The 12,638-nt window shown below is 44.9% G+C and overlaps 1 protein-coding gene across 4 annotated transcripts in view; it reads left to right on the top strand.

The window, feature by feature from the left end:
* RAI14 (retinoic acid induced 14) overlaps positions 1-12,638 on the top strand; it is an 85,390-nt gene that overhangs the window by 46,685 nt on the left and 26,067 nt on the right. For 2 of the 4 annotated variants that reach the window (XM_072134554.1, XM_072134577.1), the window contains exons 1-2: positions 7,685-7,781; positions 7,858-7,988. In XM_072134554.1, coding sequence (XP_071990655.1) covers positions 7,725-7,781; positions 7,858-7,988 — 188 coding nt within the window. In that variant the 5' untranslated portion in view covers positions 7,685-7,724. Of the gene's footprint in view, positions 1-7,684; positions 7,782-7,857; positions 7,989-12,638 lie in introns of those variants that run through there. The other 2 variants (XM_072134560.1, XM_072134569.1) reach the window with 1 other exon arrangement.

The raw sequence follows: 12,638 nt of genomic DNA on the forward strand, positions 1-12,638 counted from the left end.
TGCACAGTCCGGTGTTAATGCTGCAGTCAGTGCACAGTCCGGTGTAAATGCTGCAGCCCGTGCACAGTGTAGTATAAATGTTGCAGTATGGGCACAGCCCGTTGCAAATGCTGCGATCGCTCAGTGTACGGTCCTTTTAGTGTTACTGAAATTCCTGCATTCCTTCTCGCCCCTTGACTTGCAGACACAATGGTTTATTGACAACATGGAGTCAAGTAAGGATATTTCCCCGACCCGTCCTGAATACTGGGCTGTTTGTTTGCTGTGACGCTCCGCTCCTTTAATAGCCTGCCAGATGGTCTCCTCTCGAGTCTGTGTATGTCAGCTCCTTGCAGACCATTCATCCTCCCGGGACTACGATACATTACATCAGATTTGTACATTACAACCATTAGGATCTTAATGGACCTGGGCCATATGCTTGAGTCATCTGTTCCATAAAACCGACTTGTATCGATCTGAGTTTCCGTCATACCAAACATTGCAGCCTCTACCTCCACATTGTTCGCCTTATTTGGTTTCATCAGTCCAGGGTAGGTGGTTTGGGTCAGAGCATGGACAACGAGACAAACTGGGGAGATTTCCAGGCCCGGGAAGTGTCAACTTAATTGAGAATGAGGTTGTGCAGGGTCGGCCAGGGTCTGTACGGACTGACCCCAGTCCTCATGAGATGCCAAGGCTGTAACACGGGGGGCAAATGTTAAACCGCTGCTCCCATTGTGCAAATCATCAAGGACTGCTATGTGTTATAGGGCCAAGCCTTAGGGACCCCGTGGACCTAGCAAGAAACTTATGACTAAAATAGTTTTTGCCGTTGACCACCTCAACCAACTCCAACTGTATGTATCCTTAAATGAGCCTATTGCCAACCATTCACAAGTAATCAGCGCTGTTTTGGGGCACACCTTAAAGGAAATCAAACCCCACCAGAATCAAGAATTCGACCCATCATTCAGGTACAGCTGATTGACCCGGACATATTGCCAGATTGGTGGACAAACGGCCATGGCTAGTTGTTAGGGGTGCCCATTTGTCGCTTGGCTGTTCAGGTCCGGGTCAGGAGGCCGAACCTGGGCTATTGGGGTAACTGCACTTGTGCCCATGGTTCTGTCTATGACCACTGTATATTGACTGTTGGACATGGTATTTGAAGACTTTAAAGGGAACCTGTTGGGGCAATTTGGGGCACTAAATCACCCACAGTTCCTTATGGACTGGTGGTTTAGTGTCCTAATTCACCCTATTTAGTTTTTAGGCACATGGGGAGAAACTTGATACCTCATCCCTTGCTCCTTCGATGCCTATGAATTCCGGCAAGTGAAGCCGGAGTACTACACCCCGGCCTTACTGCGCAGGCACCCTAGGTACAGCGCATGCGCATTGAAAATGGGATACCATCATCTTGGCTTCATATGATGTGATGTGACTCCAATGTGTTTCCTTGGTCTAACGTCCAGGTAAGTATCAAAGTTTATTTTTATTCCGTTTTTTTTTAACATGGACCTGGGGTTTTGGGTCCCAAATCAAACTTTCTAAAGTTTTTATAGGTGAAGTTTTCTTTAAGTATTAGGTGCAGTTTATATACTGAAACCTTCTAGGTCAGCGGTGGCGAACTTATGGCACGGGTGCCAAAGGCGGCACTCAGAGCCCTTTTTGTGGGCACCCGGGCCATCGCCACAGCACACCAGACAGGACTGTAGGAAGAGGGAGAATGAATAGACATGGCCAAATTATCTTTGGAAGACCACCTGCTGGACCCACGATTCTCTGTGTACAGAGGGAAACTGGAAACAAGCTAAAATGAAGCAAATTTTCATCTTTCGACTGTGTTGCTGTCCTCAGGAGGCCAATATGATTGAAAGTTGTTGAAGAACAGGGAGCAGTAACTTACTGCATTAACTTTTGGTTGGCACTTCACGATAAATAAGGGGGGTTTGGGTTGCAGTTTGGGCACTCGGTCCCTAAAAGGTTCACCATCACTGTTCTAGGTGATAGGGTAAGATCTATTAGTGTAGGAGCTCTTGTATGACCGTGCAGCATATAACATGTTAAACATGGCCTTCGTCTGAACTGCAGTGTTTGGTGTAAATCTTCCTTCCTTCCTTGGTTTCATTGCCAGATGTCACCAAAGCTTCTTGCTTGTGAGTTATGGATCTCTGAGGGACTCCTCTCCATTTTCTTCCCCACCCATTATAACATATTTGTTACAGATGATTCATGGCTATAGACATAAGCTGCAAAACCATTGCCACATGTACTGCAACATGCCGGAGATAGTAGATGGAATCCTTGGCAGCTACACAGACCGCATCAATATCTGGTATTATTACAGCTGAGGATGTATGGCGGGGATCACTTATCTGGAGCGAAATCTCAAAATAATACATTAACATAGTGATAGTGAGTGATGATCTGCAAGCTTTTACATGAAAAGGGTCGAGCATGTGTTAAAAATATAAAGAATTGTAAAAAAGAGAACTGATTTCATGTCATCTTGAGATATGGTCTTCCAAGAGAAGATCAGGCTGGGACTTCCTGCTGGGAGAGGGGAAGAAAGAGCTGCATGGTTTACAGACTAGGCTCTGATGTGTTTATATGGTCATTGTCAATAACAGTGATGGGGCTTCCAAAATAAAAACTATAGTAAAATGCTGTATAGTAACGAAGGGTGGGCTGTGACTTCCTGCTGGGAGAGGGTTAGGAAGAGATGCCTACTTTACAGACAGGTCTGTAAGAATTGCAATCACAGTCCTATTAACAAAAAGTTTTCCAAGGTAGAAGTTATGAATTACTGCTGGAGATCTGGCTGGTACTTCCAGCAGGGAGAAGTATTGAGAGAGTTGTCTGATTTACGGTCAAGGAATTTAAATGAAAGGTACATTATCACTAGTTAGACAGTAAGATAGAAATTTGGAGATGATGCAAGGACTTCCTGCTGCGAGAGAGGCATAAAGAGCTGCCTGATTTACAGAGTAGGCTACATGAAAAATACATTGTTATTAGCAGTAAACATTTTTATGAGCTAAAAATGTTAGTACCCCTTAGTGCTGGAGATCAGGCTGGGACTTTTGGCAGGGAGAGAGTTAGAGAGACCTTCCTGGCGTGGAGTTATCCACAGGACAAATACATTGTCACAACAAGGTATAACTTGGTGTTCTGCTTGTTCCTCCGTAGCTAGTTAGAAGGGGAGCATATTGAATGCTCGACCTTCTGCTCCACTCATTTTGGGTCCTTCAAACCCCATTTTATTAATCCATGGGGTGCCTTGGGACCCTCTCCAACCAGTGTGTTATTGAAGTTATCCCCTATCATTGTTATGAGTGGAAAACCCCTTTAAAAGTAAAGAGTCCTCCAAAAAAAAAATATTAGCTTTATTTAATGCTTGACATCAGGCTGATAATTACTGCTGTGGTAGGGGCAGAAAGAGCTTCCTGATTTACAACCTAGTCACTGAGCTATTCTTATGGCATACAGTGTCACTTACAGTAGACAGTCCTTCAAGATGAAAAAAGTTAGACTATCCGTAAATTACTGACATCCTTGCAGTATCACAATCCATTTTTCAAGGCGCCTGCCGGTTGTGGGAGGTGATGTCCAGCAATGATAAAGTTTCCTGAGCTTCACTGACATAGACAGAAGTTATACCATATGCTGATGAATGATTGGGTGTTATTAGTGCTGGAGATTAGGCTGAGATTTCCCGCTGTGAGAGGGGTAGAGAGAGCTGCCTCATTTACAGACTGAACTCTAAGCCATGTCTAACATAGATTCCTGAAAACCAGCCAGTTTATTGGAAATATCTCGTAAAAAAAATGTTGTTATACAAAGATAAGCTGAGAGCAGAGTGCCCCTTTAAGTACCATCGGGAACAATACATTCTTGTAGTTTTCACGCTCAGAAGTGACCCCCCCAGGTAATAACTCTGCATCCCGTCTAGTTATATATTAATGCCTTAAATATTTGACCTGCCCGTCAGGCTGTGGGCTCCGTTCCTCAGGAATTTTTTGGAATATTAGCAGACCCGTCACAGTGCAGGTAGCCTGCGCCAGGGAATGTGGCTCCTCCCACTCTCCAGTGTTTTCCGTGTGTTAGGTATTAATTATTATTGAAGCCTTGTTTACCATCCAGATAAAACCCGCACATATATGTCAGGAATGTCAGCTATGCGAGGACCAGGCAACATTCCCACCGGCCTCTCCATGTAAGGTGACCGGCCACCGGGGCAGAGGTCTCCTGGGACACTATCCCATTCTTTATACAAATTTTAGGACAAATTTGACTGTCATTGTCTATAAAACATTCTCTAATAACTACAGAGTTCTACTCTGATATGTTAGGTATTGTCCCTGAAGAGATGTCCAGTCATACCTTTGTGTGTGTTGTTAGTAGCAGCAGGACTGTGAAATATGGATTTATATTTGAGGATTATAGCTGCTCTAGGTGTACTAGGCTGTGTCCTCACACTGCTGTGCTCTGTGTTATGCTGGCAGTGTTATTTATTGGCCCGGGGAAGATTTGTAATCCCACCTTTATTTATGTTTGTAGCAGCAGGACTCTGAATTGTGTATTTACATTCCAGTATTGTAGCTTCTCCATGGGAGTTTGTTCTCACACTGCTGTGCTCTGTGCTCTCTGCAGATTGTGATAGGTATCGGCCCTGGAGAGGTGTATAATTAAACCTTTGTGTGTTGTAAATTATATAGATACCCAGTTAGAGACGCGGTCGTCTGGATTCTTCTCATGGTCCATTGACTGTGGTGACTGGGGCTAAATATGGTCCATAGCCCAAAAATAGTCCCTGCCGCAGGTATGTATGGAAACATCTGAGAAGTGGATAATTGCTTCCATCCTGGGGCGGCCCGGCCCTTGGAATGGCTTCAGTCATTAATAACTTACCTCGGATAAACTTTCTGTAGGAGGAAACCTGGAAATCGTTTACATACAAGTTTCCCAAAAAAAACTAAAAATTGCTCGAATTTTATTGGCAGAAACCACACAAGTGGAGACCCACAGAGGGCGAGGGGATGGAGGTGCACAGATGTTTGGAGCTGTTCTAGTTTCCAGTAGTTCCATCTTTGCGCTACTGGTTTTGGTTATATTTTGATGAAATGTTTCCATCCTGATTGAGTTCCAGTGAAACAAAAGAATTTTCATGTTTTTCTATGACAACAATTATTTAAATATTGCGGTTACATAAAAGTTGACAACCCCTGCTTTCTGGAAATTAGTCCTCAACTTTTATGTGTAGATTGAGACGGGGTTAGTACAGTCATCTCATTATTATCAGATCAAAGGGGTTTTCCCACCTAACAAGTTAGAGCCACAGGATAGGGCCTACCTTTCTGATTGGTAGAGGTCTCAGTCATGAGTTCCCCTTTAGATCCCGAGAACGAGGTGTCCGAGGTACCTCCATCAGACCCCTGGTCGATCCCCAAGATGAATGGAGCAGTCTGCCATGCATCTCGGACCTCTCGGCATCTCGCATCTCTTGTGATCTGTGTTGACTCATCACTGAGACCCCCACCGATCAGCAAGTTAGGCCCTATCCTGTGGGTAGGGCCCAAGGTTTTTGGTGGGAAAACCCCTTTAAGGCAAATTACTGACAGATCTATTGTATTGCTGGATGTCTAAAACTGGCACAGTACACCTTATAGCCACATAAGGATGTAACAGCATTAGAAATGAATTTGAAAAACACTGTAGTTATACGGATAAAACAGGAAGGAAGTGTGTGTCTCCAATATGTCCTCCCCCTATACAGACAATACAGGAAGGAAGGAAGTGTGTGTCTCCAATATGTCCTCCCCCTATACAGACAATACAGGAAGGAAGTGAGTGTCTCCAATATGTCCTCCCCCTATACAGACAATACAGGAAGGAAGTGAGTGTCTCCAATATGTCCTCCCCTATACAGACAATACAGGAAGGAAGTGTGTGTCTCCAATATGTCCTCCCCTATACAGACAATACAGGAAGGAAGTGTGTGTCTCGAATATGTCCTCCCCCTATACAGTCACTACAGGAAGGAAGTGTGTGTCTCCAATATGTCCTCCCCCATATAGACAATACAGGAAGGAAGTGTGTGTCTCCAATATGTCCTCCCCTATACAGACAGTACAGGAAGGAAGTGTGTGTCTCCAATATGTCCTCCCCCTATACAGACAATACAGGAAGGAAGTGTGTGTCTCCAATATGTCCTCCCCCTATACAGACAATACAGGAAGGAAGTGAGTGTCTCCAATATGTCCTCCCCCTATACAGACAATACAGGAAGGAAGTGTGTGTCTCCAATATGTCCTCCCCTATACAGACAGTACAGGAAGGAAGTGTGTGTCTCCAATATGTCCTCCCCCATATAGACAATACAGGAAGGAAGTGTGTGTCTCCAATATGTCCTCCCCTATACAGACAATACAGGAAGGAAGTGTATGTCTCCAATATGTCCTCCCCTATACAGACAATACAGGAAGGAAGTGTGTGTCTCCAATATGTCCTCCCCTTATACAGACAATACAGGAAGGAAGTGTGTGTCTCCAATATGTCCTCCCCTATACAGACAATACAGGAAGGAAGTGTGTGTCTCCAATATGTCCTCCCCTATACAGACAATACGGGAAGGAAGTGTATGTCTCCAATATGTCCTTCCCTATAGAGACATTACAGGAAGTAAGTGTGTGTCTCCAATATGTCCGCCCCCTATACAGACAATACAGGAAGGAAGTGTGTGTCTCCAATATGTCCTTCCCTATAGAGACATTACAGGAAGGAAGTGTGTGTCCCCAATATGTCCTCCCCTATACAGACAATACAGGAAGGAAGTGTGTGTCCCCAATATGTCCTCCCCTATACAGACAATACAGGAAGGAAGTGTGTGTCTCCAATATGTCCTGCTCAATACATAAAATACAGGAAGGAAGTGTCTTCTGTATGGAACCCATCTTTCTCAGACTCCAGCAAATAAAAATTGATATGCTAACTGCTCTAGCTGTGTCTGGGAAAGCTGGGTGGCTGTCTTTTTGTGACCACATACATTGGTTGGACGTACAGGCTGTGCTCCACCTCTCCTCCTATGGAAAATTTGGGGCCTGTATTTTCCATATGTTATCACAATCCATCAGGACATGAGGACGTCACCTCAGCTGTACGGAAGATGGAACATCTCTCTACATGAGGGGGAGCACCACAGATTCCTGCTAGAGACCTGAGGAGTCTGCTGAGTGTCATCCAGGGGGGGAGAAGCGACGAGGGGCCCCATATACCTGAAGATTTATGGCAGTGTATATACATATAATACAGAGCAACACAACAGGACATCAACATCTATGGTGCCCCCATAGTAGTGACAGCCTCAGTGCCCGCATAGCAGTAACAACCTCGACTCCTAGAAGGCATCTGCACCACATAACAGCCTCAGCTCTGCTACATTCATACATACATCTATAAGTACAGTAAGATTCATACATAATACACACACACACATTATATATACTGCTTTCATGTTATTGTCATATGGGGCCATTACATCCTAATGGGATTGGAGGCTGACTAGTCCATGGATAAGGGCTGGCTCAGTGAGTCCATAGCGGCCCCTCTCAGGAGATGTCTGTATGAAGGTTTTCCATCTGTATCATGCGCTGTCCATCCTGCATAATGTATACACAGTGATGTATAGGGATGCGGAGGACAGAGTGCTGAAATCGGAGCACTGACCTGGTACATACACAATGGACCTCAATGCGGCCGCCCTCCCCTGTGTTCTGGGCATATGTATGCGATATCAGGTATTGTCCACCTTATATGTATCACACATGTTTTAAACATTTTGCTAACCCTTTATATATCAATCTTCTATCATAGACTAACGAGTGGAACAAGAACGACGAGCGTCTGCTGCAAGCCGTGGACCATGGAGAACTGGACAAAGTGTCAGCTCTTCTGGCGAAGAAAGGGATGGTGGCCACCAAACTGGACAGTGAGGGCAAAACCGCGTAAGTTACCAACAACATTGTTACAGTTATAATAGGGAGTACAGCTATGTAGTATAATACAGGATGTAACTCAGGATAAGTAATGTCATGTATTTACATCATTGGTTTTTCCTGGGCTATAAAAAAAGTCTCAAAGTAGTCACCTTGAGGGCTTTTGAGTCTCACAGGACTATGCACACCTCTTCATTAATCTGGCTTTAACTAATACTAGTGCAATACCGTGCAAAGCCAGATTCATGACTTGAGACTTTTGCAAAAAGTCTCATAGTCACTCCAGTCCCCCTGCTGGTCTATGTGCTGAGACTTTTTATGCATTTTGAGACTTTTTTGGGACTTTTTGAAAAAAAAAAATCCCATACAGAAAATAGACCATAAGAACATTTATTAAAGGGACAAAGCCACTTTAATGAATCTGATGGGCAACAGAGCTCCAAAAATAGACATAGAACTGTCCCAAGGAGCTGATCTAACGATAAATAACCCCCAGTGACTACACTAGCAGCAGAATAGTGAGTGCAGCTTTGGAGTATAATACAGGATGTACCTTCGTATAAGTATGGGATAAGTTATGTCTTCTACATATCAGACATGTTAGCATTAGAGATTTAGTCACCAGTAAAACCATCATCTATTCATTTGCAGGATTTTGCAGGGAGTTGTGATAAGTCGCACACAAGTGATGGGGGGGCTGTGTACAGTTACTTGCAGCCTCTTGGGCAGTGCACACAAAATTATTTTTACTTTGGATTGAGGGGAGGGGTGTCAAGCTCATTTTTATGGAGGGGGGATTGCAGGGGGAATGTCAGCCTCGTGGTTGCCCAAAGTCATTTTATTACTGCATAAATGTATCAACCGATTAGTTGTTTAGTAGTTACCGTACATTTATACATAATTACCATTAAAATCAGTCATTTGAATGAAACAACAAAGTGGATCCCCCTCAGCAGCCACAGTGCCCCCTCCCCAATAGCCACATTGCCCCCCAGCAGTCACAGTGCCTCCCCCTCACAGTGCTCACAGTAGCCACACTGCCCCCGTGCAGTCGCACTGCCCCCAGTAGCCACAATGCCCATAGTAGCCACACTGCTCCGCCAACAGTCACTGCCCTCCAGCAGCCACACTGCCCCCAGTAGCCAATGCCCCCATCAGTCACAGTACCCCGGGTAGCCTCACTGCCCCTCCCCTTTCCCACTGTGAGAAAAAAAACAATTATTCACCTTTCCTTGCTCCCCCACCTCTGCAACAGCAGCCACGTCTTATATTAGCGTGCGCCCGCTGCTCGCTCGAGCTGTATATATCATCACCTGTGCCGGCTTCAGAGATACTGAGTAGAGCGGGCGTGCACTGAAGGAAATAGACGGCTGTCGGCAGTGCCAGGGGCACATTGGAAGGTGGTTATTGGACCTTGCCTCTATCCATTGCTACTGATGAGCGCAGCATAGGGACACTCATGGCTTAGGGGCTACAGTGCCAGACTACTCAAATTTTGGCAAAAATTCAGTTGGATGGTAAGGTGTCAGATCTATACAATACACTTGCATTGTATTCAGTGTAGGCAGGAGTCCTGTTGTAAGGGTGGGACAACAATGTATAATTCTGGAGTCCCCCTTTAATCACTCCAGTAGTTGTAGAAGTTACCATATGGATGAATGTAGAGAGAACATTAACCATATGCCCCCATGCTATCATTTGGATCTTATAAATCCAGTGGTAAATGCGACATCGCAGTTAAATACCGACATTGTGTACATTGACCACAAGTATGTAACGCTGCGAATACCGCCATATGTTATCAGTTACAGGATGCCGACTCCCCATACAGAAGCATCTATAGTCCTATTACACGGCTACTACTACACAGTCAGATAAATTATACCCCTGAATGTTGGAACCAGTTGGATTGGTAGCTATTCCTTTCTAACCTGCCATGCACATGCATGTTGTGCTTGACTGAGCATGCATGTGTGCAGAATAGAAAGCAGTCCCTGTACAGTCGGGACAATAACGTACACATAAATGCTCAGTTCTCCTGAAATTCACAGGCAACTTTGCTCTAACGTGCTCCAATTTATTGATCGCCTATCCATAGGATAAGAAAAGAGGTCTGGTTCACTGCATGTGTGATCCCTACTAGTGCCCCCACTTATCCAGGGTTTCTATCAGGATGTGTTCATACGTAGCGTTAACATGTGCATTTTGATGCGTTTTAAAATGCATGCGTTACTGCCACGTGTGAACGCACCCTAAAGTACCAGCAGGAACCCCATAGCCCCACCCTGTTCCTGACATATCAGTCATTAATACTGCCCTGTAGGTGCTTTGCATTTGGTAGAGTAGATTTGTTATCACACATCCTGGCAACTGTTATTCCATCTGACATATCTACAAGAAGTGGAATTCCTGGCATCGGCTCCACAAATAAAGGGGCGGCCAGAAGGAATCGCTGTGACTGGGTTCCTATCATGTGTTCCAGGTATTGGGAATGTAGTAATAACCCTGATGAATTAATGTATCTCTAACAAAGATGTATCAGACTCCTATCCATTTCCAGATATCCAGGTGCAAATGTATCTAGTGACTAGCGTAAAGCTGCAATAGCCAATCCAGCCACTACTACAAAGATGGCCTCCATTCAGAGGTAGTGACCCTGTACATAGCGAGTCCTGCTATCAGCTAAGTGGAGAGAATTGTACCCAGTCTAGACAATGCTCTGTGAGCTAAACTTATCAGCAGCTGCTGCACAGATCTTTCTGCTGGTTTGTTACAATGTATCAGTCTAGAGTCCAGGTTGTTAAGAGCATTCTCTAGAATCGATACAATTCTGTCCATTCAGAGGCAGTGACCCTGTACATAGCTAGTCCTAGAAGTAGAGACACTTGCATCCAGTCTAGACAATGCTCTGTGAGCTTAAAGAGGATCTTTCACCCACATTTTCCGCACTAGGAGCTGCTTAATAAAGTAAGCAGCTCCTAGTACTTGATCAAACACCGCAGTGTTAGAGTGATAGCGTTACCTCTACGGCAGGGTACAGTCTAATCATCGGACCGCTCGCAAAGCGGTCCGATGTATTCATGAGGGGGCGGTCCAAGGCGTTGGTAGTAAGCAGCTCCTAGTGATGAAAATTTGGGTGACAGGTCCTCTTTAAGAGCCTGTACTCCAGATTGATACATTGTAGGAAATCAGCAAAGAGCATGTAAATGCAAACAAGTATATAATGGGGCACATTTACTAAGAACAGTGCAGTGTGTACTATATGCAGTTGCCTGTGTAGTGTCCAGAGGGTGCTAGATTCATGAATTGTGGCGCCCATTTTTCATGAATCTAACGCTCCCTGCAATACCCCAGCAGAGTCCACCACTTCTTTTTTTTGGTGCACCTTTAACATGGGGCGTGCAACACAATTCTGTCGGACTTTGCATGATACATCTGGCGCACGCTCCGACTGAGCCCTGAAACCCCCCTAATTTGTGTCGCAAGAAGAATAGTGCAGCCACAACACAAAACAGTCACGTGCGACACAAATGTGGCGCAGACACTTCTTAAATATCTGTGCAAGCAGTTTGCACTAGAAAGAACGTGCAAAGTCCAACAGAAAACTGGCGCAAAACCCTTAGTAAATGTGCCCCAATATCTACTATATGTACCATGTAAGGCAGGCTGTATGTGTGTTACATCCCCATTTATCAAAGTCCAAAGTATTTTCCCTGACAAGGCCCAGGCCGGGGCAATTAGCCTCTTATCATGGACGTGTAAAATCGCCATAAGTGGTAAAAGTGAAGCTGGAATGTTGGATTTCGCACAGAACTAATTACAGTCCAGAGTCAGAGGTCGCCTCCCAGCTGTAAATCTCCAGCTACAAAATACCCCAATGTCTTCATCAATAACGTATGATGGAAATAGAAATTCCATCCAGCCATTACATCAGGATAGAAAAACATAGACTACTATAACATACAGCCCAGGGGTGATTTACAACAAGGGGGCACCAAGTCCTTAGGAGAGCAGACTGTACATAAATCACTAGTGTGTGGACATGTAGTGTACTCAGCTGTGGTGAGCCCCTCTGCAGCCTCTTATTCTGGGGTCTCTCGGAGCTGGTGGCCGGTGACTACACTGCACACAGAAAGCAGAAGAGAATCTCTAACTCACTCAAAAGCTTTAACAGGAAGATATAGGACAGTGATGGCAAACCTACAACCATGACCCAAAGCGCCAACATAGAAATTGAATTAGTGATTTACACTCCCTGCTCTGTCACAGCTTTCATTCATATCAGCACCTGAGGACTCCAATAGAGCAGAAAATAGGAGAAATTTGGATGATGATTGTAGCTTCCCTCCAGGGTCCCATAAACAGGAAGAATTGTCAGGGCCGGAGCAGGAGCTACAATGATAATCCAGATCTGTCCGCACCTTCCCACTCCTCCAGTAGTCCTAGGTAGCACTGTCACTTTAATATAGCTCTGTGCACAGCAAGTCCTGGGCTGTCTGGGACTGTAGGAAGATACCTGGAGTCCTCTGTGGTGATGGCCTGAGTGCCCACAGAAAGGGCTCTGAGTGCCACCTCTGGCACCAGTGCCATAGGTTCGCCACCACTGATATAGGACATGTACTGATAATAACACTTGGGGTGAGATAGAAACTTACTATT

The sequence above is a fragment of the Engystomops pustulosus genome, chromosome 1 (genome assembly GCF_040894005.1).
Source record: "Engystomops pustulosus chromosome 1, aEngPut4.maternal, whole genome shotgun sequence".
Classification (NCBI taxonomy): Eukaryota; Metazoa; Chordata; class Amphibia; order Anura; family Leptodactylidae; genus Engystomops; species Engystomops pustulosus.